The sequence below is a fragment of the Cottoperca gobio genome, chromosome 12 (assembly GCF_900634415.1).
Source record: "Cottoperca gobio chromosome 12, fCotGob3.1, whole genome shotgun sequence".
Classification (NCBI taxonomy): Eukaryota; Metazoa; Chordata; class Actinopteri; order Perciformes; family Bovichtidae; genus Cottoperca; species Cottoperca gobio.
Window position 1 is genome coordinate 17,933,012 of NC_041366.1, and position 12,559 is coordinate 17,945,570.

General features: G+C 41.8%; 1 protein-coding gene across 3 annotated transcripts in view; it reads left to right on the forward strand.

The window, feature by feature from the left end:
• lhx5 (LIM homeobox 5) overlaps window positions 1-12,559 on the forward strand; it is a 53,342-nt gene that overhangs the window by 34,260 nt on the left and 6,523 nt on the right. For 2 of the 3 annotated variants that reach the window (XM_029445140.1, XM_029445142.1), the window contains exons 4-6: window positions 6,932-7,682; window positions 9,734-9,957; window positions 10,740-11,017. In XM_029445140.1, the coding sequence (XP_029301000.1) occupies window positions 7,510-7,682; window positions 9,734-9,957; window positions 10,740-11,017 (675 nt within the window). In that variant the 5' untranslated portion in view covers window positions 6,932-7,509. The remainder of the gene's footprint in view (window positions 1-6,931; window positions 7,683-9,733; window positions 9,958-10,739; window positions 11,018-12,559) is intronic. The other variant, XM_029445141.1, reaches the window with a different exon arrangement.

Sequence of the window (12,559 nt, forward strand, 5' to 3'; positions counted from 1 at the left end):
GAATCTTCAAACACATTTGGAAGAACTTGATAAAAAGTGATAACAATTTTGTGACTTAAAAGCTGAAATATTGTTTGATGAAAAACAAAAAGATCATAAAATGACTTGAAACGTACTAATGTAAGTGAATATATATATATATATATATATATATATATATATATATATATATATATATATCAATCAGAATCAGAAATCCTGGGGACATTTATAATAATATAAGTACAAGTAGTTTATAAAGATGAATATTGCACATCAGTGGTGGAATAGTCTGTTGTTGGTGTGGTGGTCTACCAGGGGCCGCGGTGATTGTACAGTCTGTCAGAAAGAAAGCACCTACGGTATCTCTCCGTGAGACAACACGGGTGAAGCAGCCTGTCGCTGACGGAGCTGCACAGTGCGGACAAAGTGTCCAGGAGGGGGGGGGGCGGGGGGCATGTTGTCCAATAGAGAGGACAGCTTGGTATTTATGACCAAATAGCCTCAGCTGTACTTGCGAATGTTAGCATGCTAACGTGCTAAACTAAGATGGTGGACTTCATAAACATTGTACCTGGAGTACATCAGCATGTCAGCGTTGTCCATGTGAGCATATTAGCATGCTAACGTTAGCATTTAGCTAAAAAGCAGTGCTCTGCATAAGTTCGCAGCTAGCATGACTGCAGACAATGACGCTACAGTTTACTTTGATTTGATTTGATTTGATTTTACTTTGATTTTTCCAAATGTATTCAACGCAACAACACGCTATGAGATGTAACGCAGCGATGCTGTCGCTCACTGTGGCTCACACAGTAGGCTACTTGTCTGTCAGGTGCTGATGCAGCCCAGACTGCCGGCTGAACCTTCTGATCCTTTATTGAGGTGGCTGAGATGAGGTCAAAGGTCGAAGCCACACACACTTCTCACTCCTACTACCTCGGAGGTGTAAAACATTCTCCCAGTCAGCCGCCTCCGCCCCTGTATTTCCTTTGGTTTTTCTTCTCAGGAAACGACACCATTCCTCTCTCCTCTCCTCTCTCCTGGTTACTAACCAGAGCTCTTTAACTAAAAGCACCTTCAATCCATCGCTTGGTCCATTAGTGCTGCCAGATGGGGGAGGTTGGGTCCTGGCGGCTGTGTGTGACCCTACTCTGATTAATAGAGTAGGTGAGGGCAAAGGTGCATCGCACACCCCCATTCATTACCTCATTAGAATGGCCCACAGTGAAAGGTGATCTCCCTCATTATATCTCAATGACCAGGGCTGAACTCAACACAGTGTGAGCCATGCAGTCATGCTTTTACTCTTCACAACTACCCAGATCCCATCCACCTGTCTTTGTACCCTGTGCCACACAGAAAGTCGCATCACTTTACCCAGCGGTTGACTGCACGAAGGATATTCAGCCTGATGGACAGAGATGCACCGTGACATGCGAGTCCCGCTCACCTGGGACAATCGTCTGTTCACAAGTGCTATGATACAGCATCAAGTGTGTGTATGTGTGTGTGTGTATGTGTGTGTGTGTGTGTGTGTTTGTCTGCATGTGTTTTGTTTGTGCGAGGTAGTGCTCGTAGGGTGAAAGGTATTTGAGAGTTTTATATCTGTGACTTGAGACTTCTGTCTTGATAGTTGCTTCTCATTCTGCTCGTCCTTCTAGTCAGCACACTGTTATTAAATCCAGTGCAGAATCCTGTTGAGAGAGAGCACTTCTAACATAAAGGCAATTCATTTGTCAAAATATGTTCCTTGTGTTCTTTTTTTTTTTTTAATTCAAGACCGATTTGAAAGAGAAAGTACTATGATTCGTTGCTACAAAACACAGAATACAAAAATAAAACGAGTATTGTGCGTGTATCAAATCCTGATATCTACTTCCTCTGAGCCATAGAGCTCCATTTTTGTCCAAAAACTATTACAAACACTTCAATTAGCCACACCGTTGCACTGTGTGACCTGTTCTTTCATTACCATGAACACTCACACTTCAGTTCATTTAGACTCAATCCCACACACACCGTCCTGCTGCCACAAATACTCACTACAGCACTAGATTTGGATTAATCCGCCACAGAAAATAGTCCTCAACTAAAACTCTACTGACTCCAGTTTGAGTAAAGTTTGCTAAAAAAGAATCTACAGTGCTGTTGTAGAAAATCTATATGTACGGCTTGTGTAGGAATGGACAGGGGAGGAACAGAGGGGTCAGTGTGCTTCAGCAAAGTGCCTGAAACATCCTTGCGGAGCCTCCGTCTGCTTTTCGAAAGGGACGGTCCGACAAGCACAGGTGTGCAGAGGTGAGAAAGTAGGCAGGATTCAAACTTCTGTGTCAAGCTCTCTCTCTCTTCTTCTGTAACTTTTTCATGTGCACAACTGAGTGCAGCACGTGACAGACGGTCCCCGAAGTTTGATGTTATCCCCATTTGCACACTTCATTGCCCCGTGACAACAAAGACCCGCAAAAGGCGCAGAGTTCTTGGAGAGAATGAAGGAGGCGGTGGGAGACAGCCAGGAGAAGGAGGCTGTGACGGCAGGCTTTTTCACCCCACCTTCAAGTGCGGCCAATCGGATCAAATGTAAACACTTAGACGTGCTTGGACGACACGTTGTACGAACTAATTATTTCAAGCATACTCAGCCCCTAATGCATTGTTGCTTTTGGTCTTTCCATAGAATGTGTTAACAATGATAAAAATGTATGAATAACGCCAGTGTTATCCTTTTAAAGGGACTATTTTATTCGCTGAACAGCGGCCACTGTGGCCACGAGTGACAACGATGAATGTTACAGCGTAGTGCAGCAGCAGGACATCTGACTCATTGCAGATATACAGCAATACCTAAAGCTAGCTAACGTTAGCCTCGATAAGCAACTGATCATACAAAGTAAAGCCGTAGCAGCTCCTTGAATTATTTAGGAGTATGTTTTATTGCTTATGAATTCAAGTTTTCATTTCCAAGAGTAAGAATGTGTTATTTGTTCTTTCTTGCTTTACCTTTTTCATATTATTAGATGTGTTGATCTGTTTAAGCAACAACGGAGAGAGATGGATTTAAAAAATGACAAATGGTGTGTGTGTGTGTGTGTGTGTGTGTGTGTGTGTGTGTGTGTGTGTGTGTGTGTGTGTGTGTGTGTGTGTGTGTGTGTGTGATATCTGTGCATGCAAGGCAAGTTTATTTGTATAGCACATTTCAGCAACAAGGCAATTCAAAGCGCTTCACACAAAACATCAAAAGCAACAAAACAAAAGAATTGTCATTAAGAAGTCAAGAGAATATAACCAAACAAGCTGAAATAGAATGAGACGGGTATACAATACAAGAATAAAAGTTACAGCGCAGTGTAAGGAATTAATCACCATTTGATGTAAAGCTTGCGTGTGCATGTTCACGTGCTTATATGCTCAGATGTAACGGAGGCCTTGAATATTTATATATTTGTGAGTGCGGGGTTGGCTGCTTCCAGTGGGACAGAGGTGTTGGTGGGTGAGCAGAAGGAGACGGGAGCAGGGAAAGATGGAGGGGAAAGAGAGAGTCCCTCAGGCGTGTCCGGGCTCTGATGGCTCCCCTGACAACCTCCTCTGTAATGGTCTCCCTCTCTCTCTGAGTGCTGTGAAATTGCAGGCCGGCGCTCTACAGCTGAGGACTCAGAGGAGACAAACGGCCTTTTAATTCAGAGCGCAGAGAGGTGACGGAGAGGGAGGCCCTAAGGGAGGGCTACCAGTCAGACATCCATCATACTAACCTCTCCCTTGGGACTGGCCCTGCCAAAGAGGGGCCCTGGAGGTGGTCTTCAGCATACATGTGTGCGAGCGTGTATGCATGCGTGCGTGCACGTCTTTGGGGTTGGGGTGACACCGCATGCATGGAATAGCGTCTGCAGGAAAAGGGAGGAGGAGAGGTTTAGGAGGCGGCCTGCTCAGGTGTCCAGGCTGTCAAGGTGCAGAGTGGAGGGGAGTGGAGCAGGGTCGGTGGGCGGCGGGTGTAGATTTCTCTACTCCCATTTATCTATATGCACTTGATTTATATTTCTATCTTCTTCTTTTCCCCTTTATGGCTTCATTTCAGATCACAGTGCACCGCAGCAACCACAAATAACAAGCTACTTCACCAGGCAGAAGGTTCTCGCTGTCTGTTTTTAAGAAGTATTTTCTGAAATTCAATTACTGCAAACATTACGCTTTATTTCTGTCATCCTTAGTGTGCAGATTCTGTCGGAGCTCGTAGTGAATGGACACCAAGGGTTCAGGGTTTATTGCTTGCAGTTTTTAAATTCTTTTTTACTCCATTTGCATTTCAAACTAAAACACATTGAGGGAGACAGAGATGTGCAGCTGCAGAGGTATTTTATTAAGACCTCTTACCAAAGACAGGGGACTGATGCTCAGATGTTGGTCCTTGAAAGAAATCTGTGTTGTGATGCTCTGTATGCACGCATCTGTTGGGGGGGGGTACACTGACAACACTTCTACCCCCCCAGAAAAAAATAATAAATATAAAGTGTTTCCAGCAGTTTTATAAAATGGTTCATCATAATAATTCTTGCATGATTTTGAATGCTTTTAATCATCCTCTCCTGTGGCTCGAAGCCTTTCAGATCTTTATTTACCGTGCTTATTAACAGCAATCCATACTTCAGCTCTCCAAACTGTGTGAAGGCTTCGCTCAGATGTTTAGTGAGCAGGCAAAAGAGACGGCATATGAATGTGTTGAAACCTCAGATAACTTCCAGGGTCTAGATATGTGAGCTTTACTTTCAGATGCTATAACATTCAAGGAAGTTCTTATGTTTTTATTGAGAAAATGTCTATTTTATGTCTGAGGAACGAGTCAGTTATTAAAAAGTAATTAATAAGCCTGTGTTTGACCATTAAGTGTAGTGGGGTCAATCATATGAATACATTGTTTGAGTCAAACACTTTAATTTAATAATGTGTCATTGATGGGATTATAAAATACTATGATATTGTCTAATCGGTGTGTTTTACATATTATAATATACGCAGCGCAGATCATTATGTCATGTTTTGCTCCACCTGACAAACTCATCTTTAAGTATTAAAGAGTGTTCTTTACAAACCTTCTGCAGACACACATCTATAGAACTGCATAGGCATTAGTGTCAAACAGAAATAAAGAAGAAGTTCTTGAAGGAAAAGGGTTATCACAGTTAAGTCAGCATGTCAGAATCCATTTAATACATCGTAAACACTGTAAATAGAATAAAGTATAAGCTACGTGGGATCATGTAAGCAGTCATGTAGGACGTCCACATTGAAAAGAGAAAAACCTGTTGCTGTCCTTGGTGCTTCTTGCCTTTCGGTACCACGGACAGCGCCTTCATTTTCCCCCCACAGGTGAGTGTCTCGCTGTTTGGGTGGTGTTGGGTGTACACAGCACAAGAGAGCAAAGCAAGAGCAAACAGGGCTTTTTAAAATTATTCTTCTTCTGCACAATGCAATATGGCCACATTCAAACAAGAGATGATTGGACACATTTGCCTCACATGCTCTTTTTCCCACCATATCCTCCTGAATCCCCCCCTCCTCCCTCCTCCTCCCTTTTTTTTTTGTCTCTCCCTTGTTTTACAGGCTAAAGGGCGCTGTGTTAGGAGCTCGGATAATTGGGGAAACTAATTCAGCCTTGTCTCTACAAAGGCCTGGAATACACAAGTTAAACCACTGCTACCTGGAGGATAAATCCACACTTGGTATCCTGGGCGTCATTTTTGATAGGAACACACAAATTATAACCACAGCTGAGAAGTGGAGACATCTTCTTCTTCTGATGGTTGTATCATCCTCACAAGACTAGGAGCCATTACAGTCAGGGAAACAAACAGCATATTTATTTGGAAGATTATGAAGAGAAAGAAACAAAGAACGAGACGCCTGACGCTCAGGTGTTGGCCACTGTTTTGTACAGTTTGGTGGTTTGATACTCCTGCCCTTGAGCAAGAACACTTTGACTTCAGTGCTTTGAGTTTTGTATGTGTGGTTAAAAAAAGAAAGGACAAAAAATATCTGCTAAATTAAATGTAATGCATTTTTACATGTTATCTTGTAACATTGTTATTGACTTGTCATTATTATTAATAATAATAATAATTTAAATATGGATAGATGGATTAACAATAAATAATATTGACATTTTAAAATGTGTCTTTTTACCCTAATAATTGTCCTTTTATCTCTAACAGCTGTTGTTTATTTGTTCCTCTCTAAATGTTGTCTTGATGACCTATAATCAGTGTAAAATGAGTCAAAATTCACACCTAATGTTATTGAAATGAATCCTCATTAACATGGACACTATAAATGCTTCTCACCCATCCACTAGCATGAATTAGCGTATTGCATGTTTGCTTAACTGCGAACTAACAAAACGAGGCTGTTGGTAAATATTGAAATTCCCTTCGATTGGAGGCCACTCTGTTAAAGCACCGGGTGACCAGGCTCTCCCTATTGATGAGCTCCAGCTAATCCATCGCATTTCCCTGTAAATAGCTTTCTGCATGAGAAAAGACCCGCGGCCCCTCCTCTGCAGCCTGCACAGCCACAATGTAATGCAGGAGCGTTTTGTCACAAGGCCATTATAAGGTTGTGTAGCATTAGCCCTTGTTCGGCTACTCCCATTCCCATTGCATCTATTCACATTCATCTCCGTGGCAGCGCCGGGACATTTAAACGCGTCCTCCCACCGCCTGTTGTGCAGGTATTTCCTAGATTCATCGTGTTTTTGTGGATTTTCAAGTTTAAAGTCCGATCAAAAATTTTGCAGGGAAGTTTTTTTTGTTGGGGGGGTGGTGGGGGTACTAACTGGTGCTTTTTCATAATATAGTCAGTGCTGTCTCCACGACCCACCATGAAAGCTTCCACATGCATGCATGGCCTCTGAAAGCGCCTCGAGAAACACCCTGCATCCTCTGGCCCTGGTATTTCTGTACAGGGTATGATTCAGCTTCGCTCGGTGGCTTCAGCTATGAACGTGTAACCATAACAACTGTGTTCTGATTGGCTCTCCTGCCACGGGAATTAACAAGGGCGTCATCCAATGTGAGAGCAGGATGCGCGTCTCGCTGGCAAAACCTCGTGATAACCCAGGCACAGTGATGCGAAAGTGGCGGCGTGAGGTGAGCCCGAAAGGAAATGACTGGACCCAAAACAAAGCATGAGCGAGGGATAAAATATTAGAAAAATAAACACGTTTGAATAATGATGTTTTAACAGTGTGCGCGTGAGAAAACATGTCCGGTTTGTTCATCAGCTGGCGCGGCTGAAATCTCTCCTCTCTTCTGGATTGTGGATTGTGACAAGTGCAGGACAAGCAACAGAACAAGAGCAGGACTACAACAATTCCCGGGGATTGTCACTCTGCTGCCTTTGAACGCGGGGTTCCTCCACTTTTCGCCTGACAGCAAACCTCCCGCAGCCAAGACGTTGTTCCCCGTAGACCCGGGTTGCCCCAGTCCGAGCAGCGCAGTCCGTGTGGGAAGGTCGGCACTCGGCGTCCTGCAGGCCGGAGACATGATGGTCCACTGTGCCGGGTGCGAACGGCCCATTCTGGACCGGTTCCTCCTCAACGTGCTGGACAGAGCCTGGCACGCCAAGTGCGTCCAGTGCTGTGAGTGCAACTGCAACCTCACCGAGAAGTGCTTCTCCAGGGACGGGAAGCTCTATTGCAAAATGGACTTTTTCAGGTAACAGAGTCTGGATTCAGAGTTCTTTAAAATTGTACTCTGATTCCAGTCTTTACAACAACACGCGCCACTCTTTAGGATTAGGTCAGTGTTTCCATGGATGCATTATTGAAAGAAATATATTTATATAAAACATAATTTAGAGGAAATATTATTCTGGACCAGAAGGTAAAGCCTGAACTTAAATTCTATGAGCACAGGGGTCAACATATCAAATCATAGGTTAAAACTGTGGAGGCCAATGTTATTATATTACATGCAATAAAACAAGTTCTCATAAATGTAGAAGTTTAACTTATAAATCTTTTATTTTTATTTTTACAATAGGCTTTTTTAATGAAACATTTTCTATACAATGTGGCCTTTTAATATAGGGCCTAAAACAACTCAAATGTAATTTCATTGTGCAGCCACGTGTATTCTGTGCTTGGCATTTTTTATCTATTTCCAGATCCAGGCAACACTTTTTCAAACACCCATTAGGCTATTAACCGGTTCACAATTCCTAAAAAGTGTCTCAGGTAATTGAGTGATAAGTGAAGCCCTTGTTTGTCCCGTCGCACTCTCTTAGCATCATTTTCATTTGTATGTGTCAGTTATTTTCCCCCAAATTGTCTAATGACATGTAAGACATTAGCCTTTGTCCGGACGGGCTATTATTGGCCTCGCACGGCCTTGGCCATCATATTACCGCAGGTCCCATCAAGCGGTGGATTTAAATGGCCAGCCATTAGCCAGGCGAAACAGTAATCACCCTAATATGTCCATTTGTTGTGTAAGTAGAGTTGTGCCCTTTCGCTGGGGGAGGCTTGGCCATGCATGTGAAAGAGGGACAGTGGAGCGATACCATTGCAAATGGAGAGACAAGCCTACATTAGTGTTAAAACAATGCTCCACAAAAGGAGTGCTTGCTTTCACCCTGAGGCTTAAGCACCCCCCCCCACCCAATAGGGCGTCTGAAAATCCAGGTAAAACAGGCCCAAAGTGAGCTAAAACTCCTCACATTATTAAAAGCATTAATGCAGGTGATAAACACTCCATAAATAACTGTTAATATCACTCAGGTGTGTTTTCTTTCACCTCTTTCCATTATGAAATTACAAAAACAGTCGCCACCTCGTCATCCAAATCAGGAGGGGGGGGGGGGGGGCTTTCTGCTGAAATTGTTTTTTGGGATTATTTGTGTATCAAATTGATGAGTCTTCCCACTCGGTATTTAAACGAGTGAATATGGATTAAGAGAAGATTTTCACGCTAAAATGCTCCTACTCTGCTTAATCCTATAATATATCCGTGGCTACAATGTGTTGATTGTCACTAATACGTTTTGAGTGGGGTTATTGTCAGAGCACCTCCATCAAAATAATGAGCACGCGGGTTTTTCTAGATCCTTAATAAAAAATAAAAAAAGGAAAAGTCTGACTTTAAATTTGAATCAGTCGTTGAATGGTCTCCGTCACCACTATTATTATTACACTATTATTATTATTATTATTATTATTATTATTATTAATCGCAGTCAAGTTATAGAGAAAGGTTCGCAGGCGTTAGTTTAATGTTTCGTTTATTGTGTGTTTACTTATTATTTAATACTTAACCGAAATGCCGAATATGACTGCTTATAAAGGATTATATGGATTGTAGTAGAATGGTGAGAATGTGATTTTATTATATAATATTTTTATTATTATTATTATTAATATGTGCTGGTTGGTATATTATTAGTTTGGGAATAAGAATATGTTTAGCTTTATTTTAATTTGACTTATGTTAACATTGGCCCAATTATAAACATTTATTCCTACTAAATTATTATGAAATAAATAACACATTTTATTAATACGGATATTTGTAGATATATAAAATGGATTTAAAAAATACATATTAATAATTATTTGATTATTTGAGGGCTTTTGTGCGCTGCTGTTATCTTTGTATGTGTGTGTGTGTGTGTGTGTGTGTGTGTGTGTGGGCCTAAACTCAATGTAATCTTGCTTTTGTTTAAAAAAACAAACGAACATATATTTGACATTATTTTTCGTTTCATGCAGGCGGTTTGGCACTAAATGCGCGGGCTGTCTGCAGGGAATCTCGCCAAACGACTTGGTCCGCAAAGCGCGCAGCAAGGTGTTTCATCTGAACTGCTTCACCTGCATGGTGTGTAACAAGCAGCTGTCCACGGGAGAGGAACTCTATGTGATAGACGAAAACAAGTTTGTGTGCAAAGAAGATTACTCGACCTCCGGGGCCATTAAGGAAGTCAACTTGAACTCAGGTAATCAACGCGATAATACGCCGTGACTTGTGTGTGTGTGTGTGTGTGTGTGTGTGTTTGTCTCCTGTTCGATCTGTGGATAAATGCATATATGATTAATAAAATGGCAATCGGCCTTTTGTAGGGAGAAAATAGGGTGGAGGCTTTAAAAGTCCCGTAATATTCTGTTTTTGTTGAACCTTTCCAGTGGTCCGTGGAGAGCATTTCACAACAACCTTGTCAGATGAACGGTTTCAATATTTGCCTCTGCAGGACAATGGCTTTCTATTATTGTACACCAGGATCCGCTGGGGACGATGTTAGTCTGGCCGTGTGTGCTGCTCCTCTTCCCGCTGTCTATTCATCCCACTCCAGCCTGTGTGCTCACACTGTCACGCTCCCCTCCTGATGTACAGCCACATTTTGCACATAGATGTGTTAATTTACATGCAATTTATTGTGTGCATTTAATGACAAATATTCTGGATATTTTTAATTAATGCTATTTAAAAAAAAAAAAGAAGCTATTTCATGCATCAAATCTGTAAATAACAAATAAATAAATAGGGGAAGAAAATCAGAAAGAAAAGAAAAATGTGTTCGTCGAAATAAGTGTAAAAATCTCATCCACGTGCCTTTTTCTTTGACAGATTTCAGTGAAATATAACACATATTTTGGATGCATATTTTTCCAGTATTGCCGCTGTGCATCTCCAGGCCTAATTAAAACAGAAACCCCTCCTCCTCCTCCTCTTCCCTGACATTTCGGATCGTGACCTTCCTCTTGTTTGTTTGCCCCTCAGTGTCGTCGTGTACAGATAGGAGTTTATCGCCGGATCTGCAGGACCCAATACAGGACGACATAAAAGAGACGGACAATTCAACGTCCTCAGATAAGGAAACGAACAATATTGAGAATGAGGAGCAGAACTCGGGGACCAAAAGGCGGGGGCCCCGGACCACCATCAAGGCCAAGCAGCTGGAAACGTTAAAGGCCGCGTTTGTCGCCACGCCGAAACCGACCCGGCATATCCGGGAACAGCTGGCCCAGGAAACGGGACTAAACATGCGAGTCATCCAGGTGAGATCAGCTGTTTGTGTGTCAGCGGTGCAGAAACAGGCTTTGTGCGCTGGTGAGGGAGGGTCAGCGGAGACAAAGACAAATTAGAGACAAATGACGGATTATAAATTACTTCTTCATTTTACTGAAATGCCATGAGATTTTAATTGCAGGCTTCATCATCTCTTAGAGAAATGTCACAACATGATGTGCTCTATTAGCAGCATATAGATCCACACTGGAGTTGTCCACCACGCGTTCTTGTATGTGCACGAGTTGGTTAAAGCCTCTTTGATGGTATTTTCTCAAAAAATAATAATGGAAAAAATACTTCTAAAATTATCATAATTGCCTTTACACGTGACAAAGACAGGCTTTTGTAAACGTGGATTTTTATTTGCATTTTAACAATAGTTTAATAGTGAAACACATTCATGTGGAAGCAGTGAGAAATGAGTTTTTCCCCCCCCATATAACAATGTAATCCCATATTTGAGCAATGCTGTTTATATTTAAAAATGACTATTCTATCATTTATTTATTATTCTATTATTTATTTATTATTCTATTATTTATTTTATTTTTTTCCTTTTGGAATTCTTACACTGAGTGATGCTTTTATTAGATGCGTTACTTTATATATATATATATATATATATATATATATATATATATATATATATATATATATATATATATATATATATATAAAGTTAATGCTGCGCCCTCCACAATTCTTTTTAATTCCTATTACAATTACATTCCTATCTGCCTCCAATTTCCACCCTGCTATATCTGCAGGCGTTCAATAATGCTCTGAAATTAAAATCTAGTAATCCAATTTACTGATGCATGGATATGATAAGTACCTTGTTTAAAAAATAAATACAAGAGAATATAATTTATTTTGTGCAGACAGCGGTTTATTTTAGTAATCAAACGTGTTGCACAGCCATGAAATTAGCGGAAGGTTAGTTTTGTTTTTGCCAGAGGTAAGAGGACCCCCACATGCAGACATGTTTTCAGTGCAACACGAGTTTACACTGTTTTGGACCCTTTCTCTGTCTGTCTTTTCACCCTCAAACATACACACACAGTCTGGGTGCAGACTGTGTCAGGATGATTAGCACCATCTCTGCCAACTGTGATGTGGCTTTTTGAGCACTCACTGTAATTATCGCTGATTTCACAGATTTACATACCACCCTCCCCTTTCACACCTCTCTGCTCTTACTCACTTCCAGCCTGTTCCCACTGCTTATTGGAGCAGACCAGGGCCTCTCCACTGCCTCGTCTTGATCACACACTGCAGGCTGCTTGTGTTTGTGTATGTGTGTGTGTGTGAGAGCTGCATCAACAGAGCTCAATCAAACAGTCAATAAATCAATCAATCAGGCTGTCAGGCAGTCCGTCCCTCCGTCCGTGATCCCCACCCCTGTGTGTTGCTCGGAGCCAAAATGGAGGCTCTGTTTCGTCATCTTCCTCCTGCTCGTTCACTGTGTGTTAAATACCATTGCTCTCAACACGGGGAGCCCTGTGAGCCACGCTGCTTCTCCAGCATGT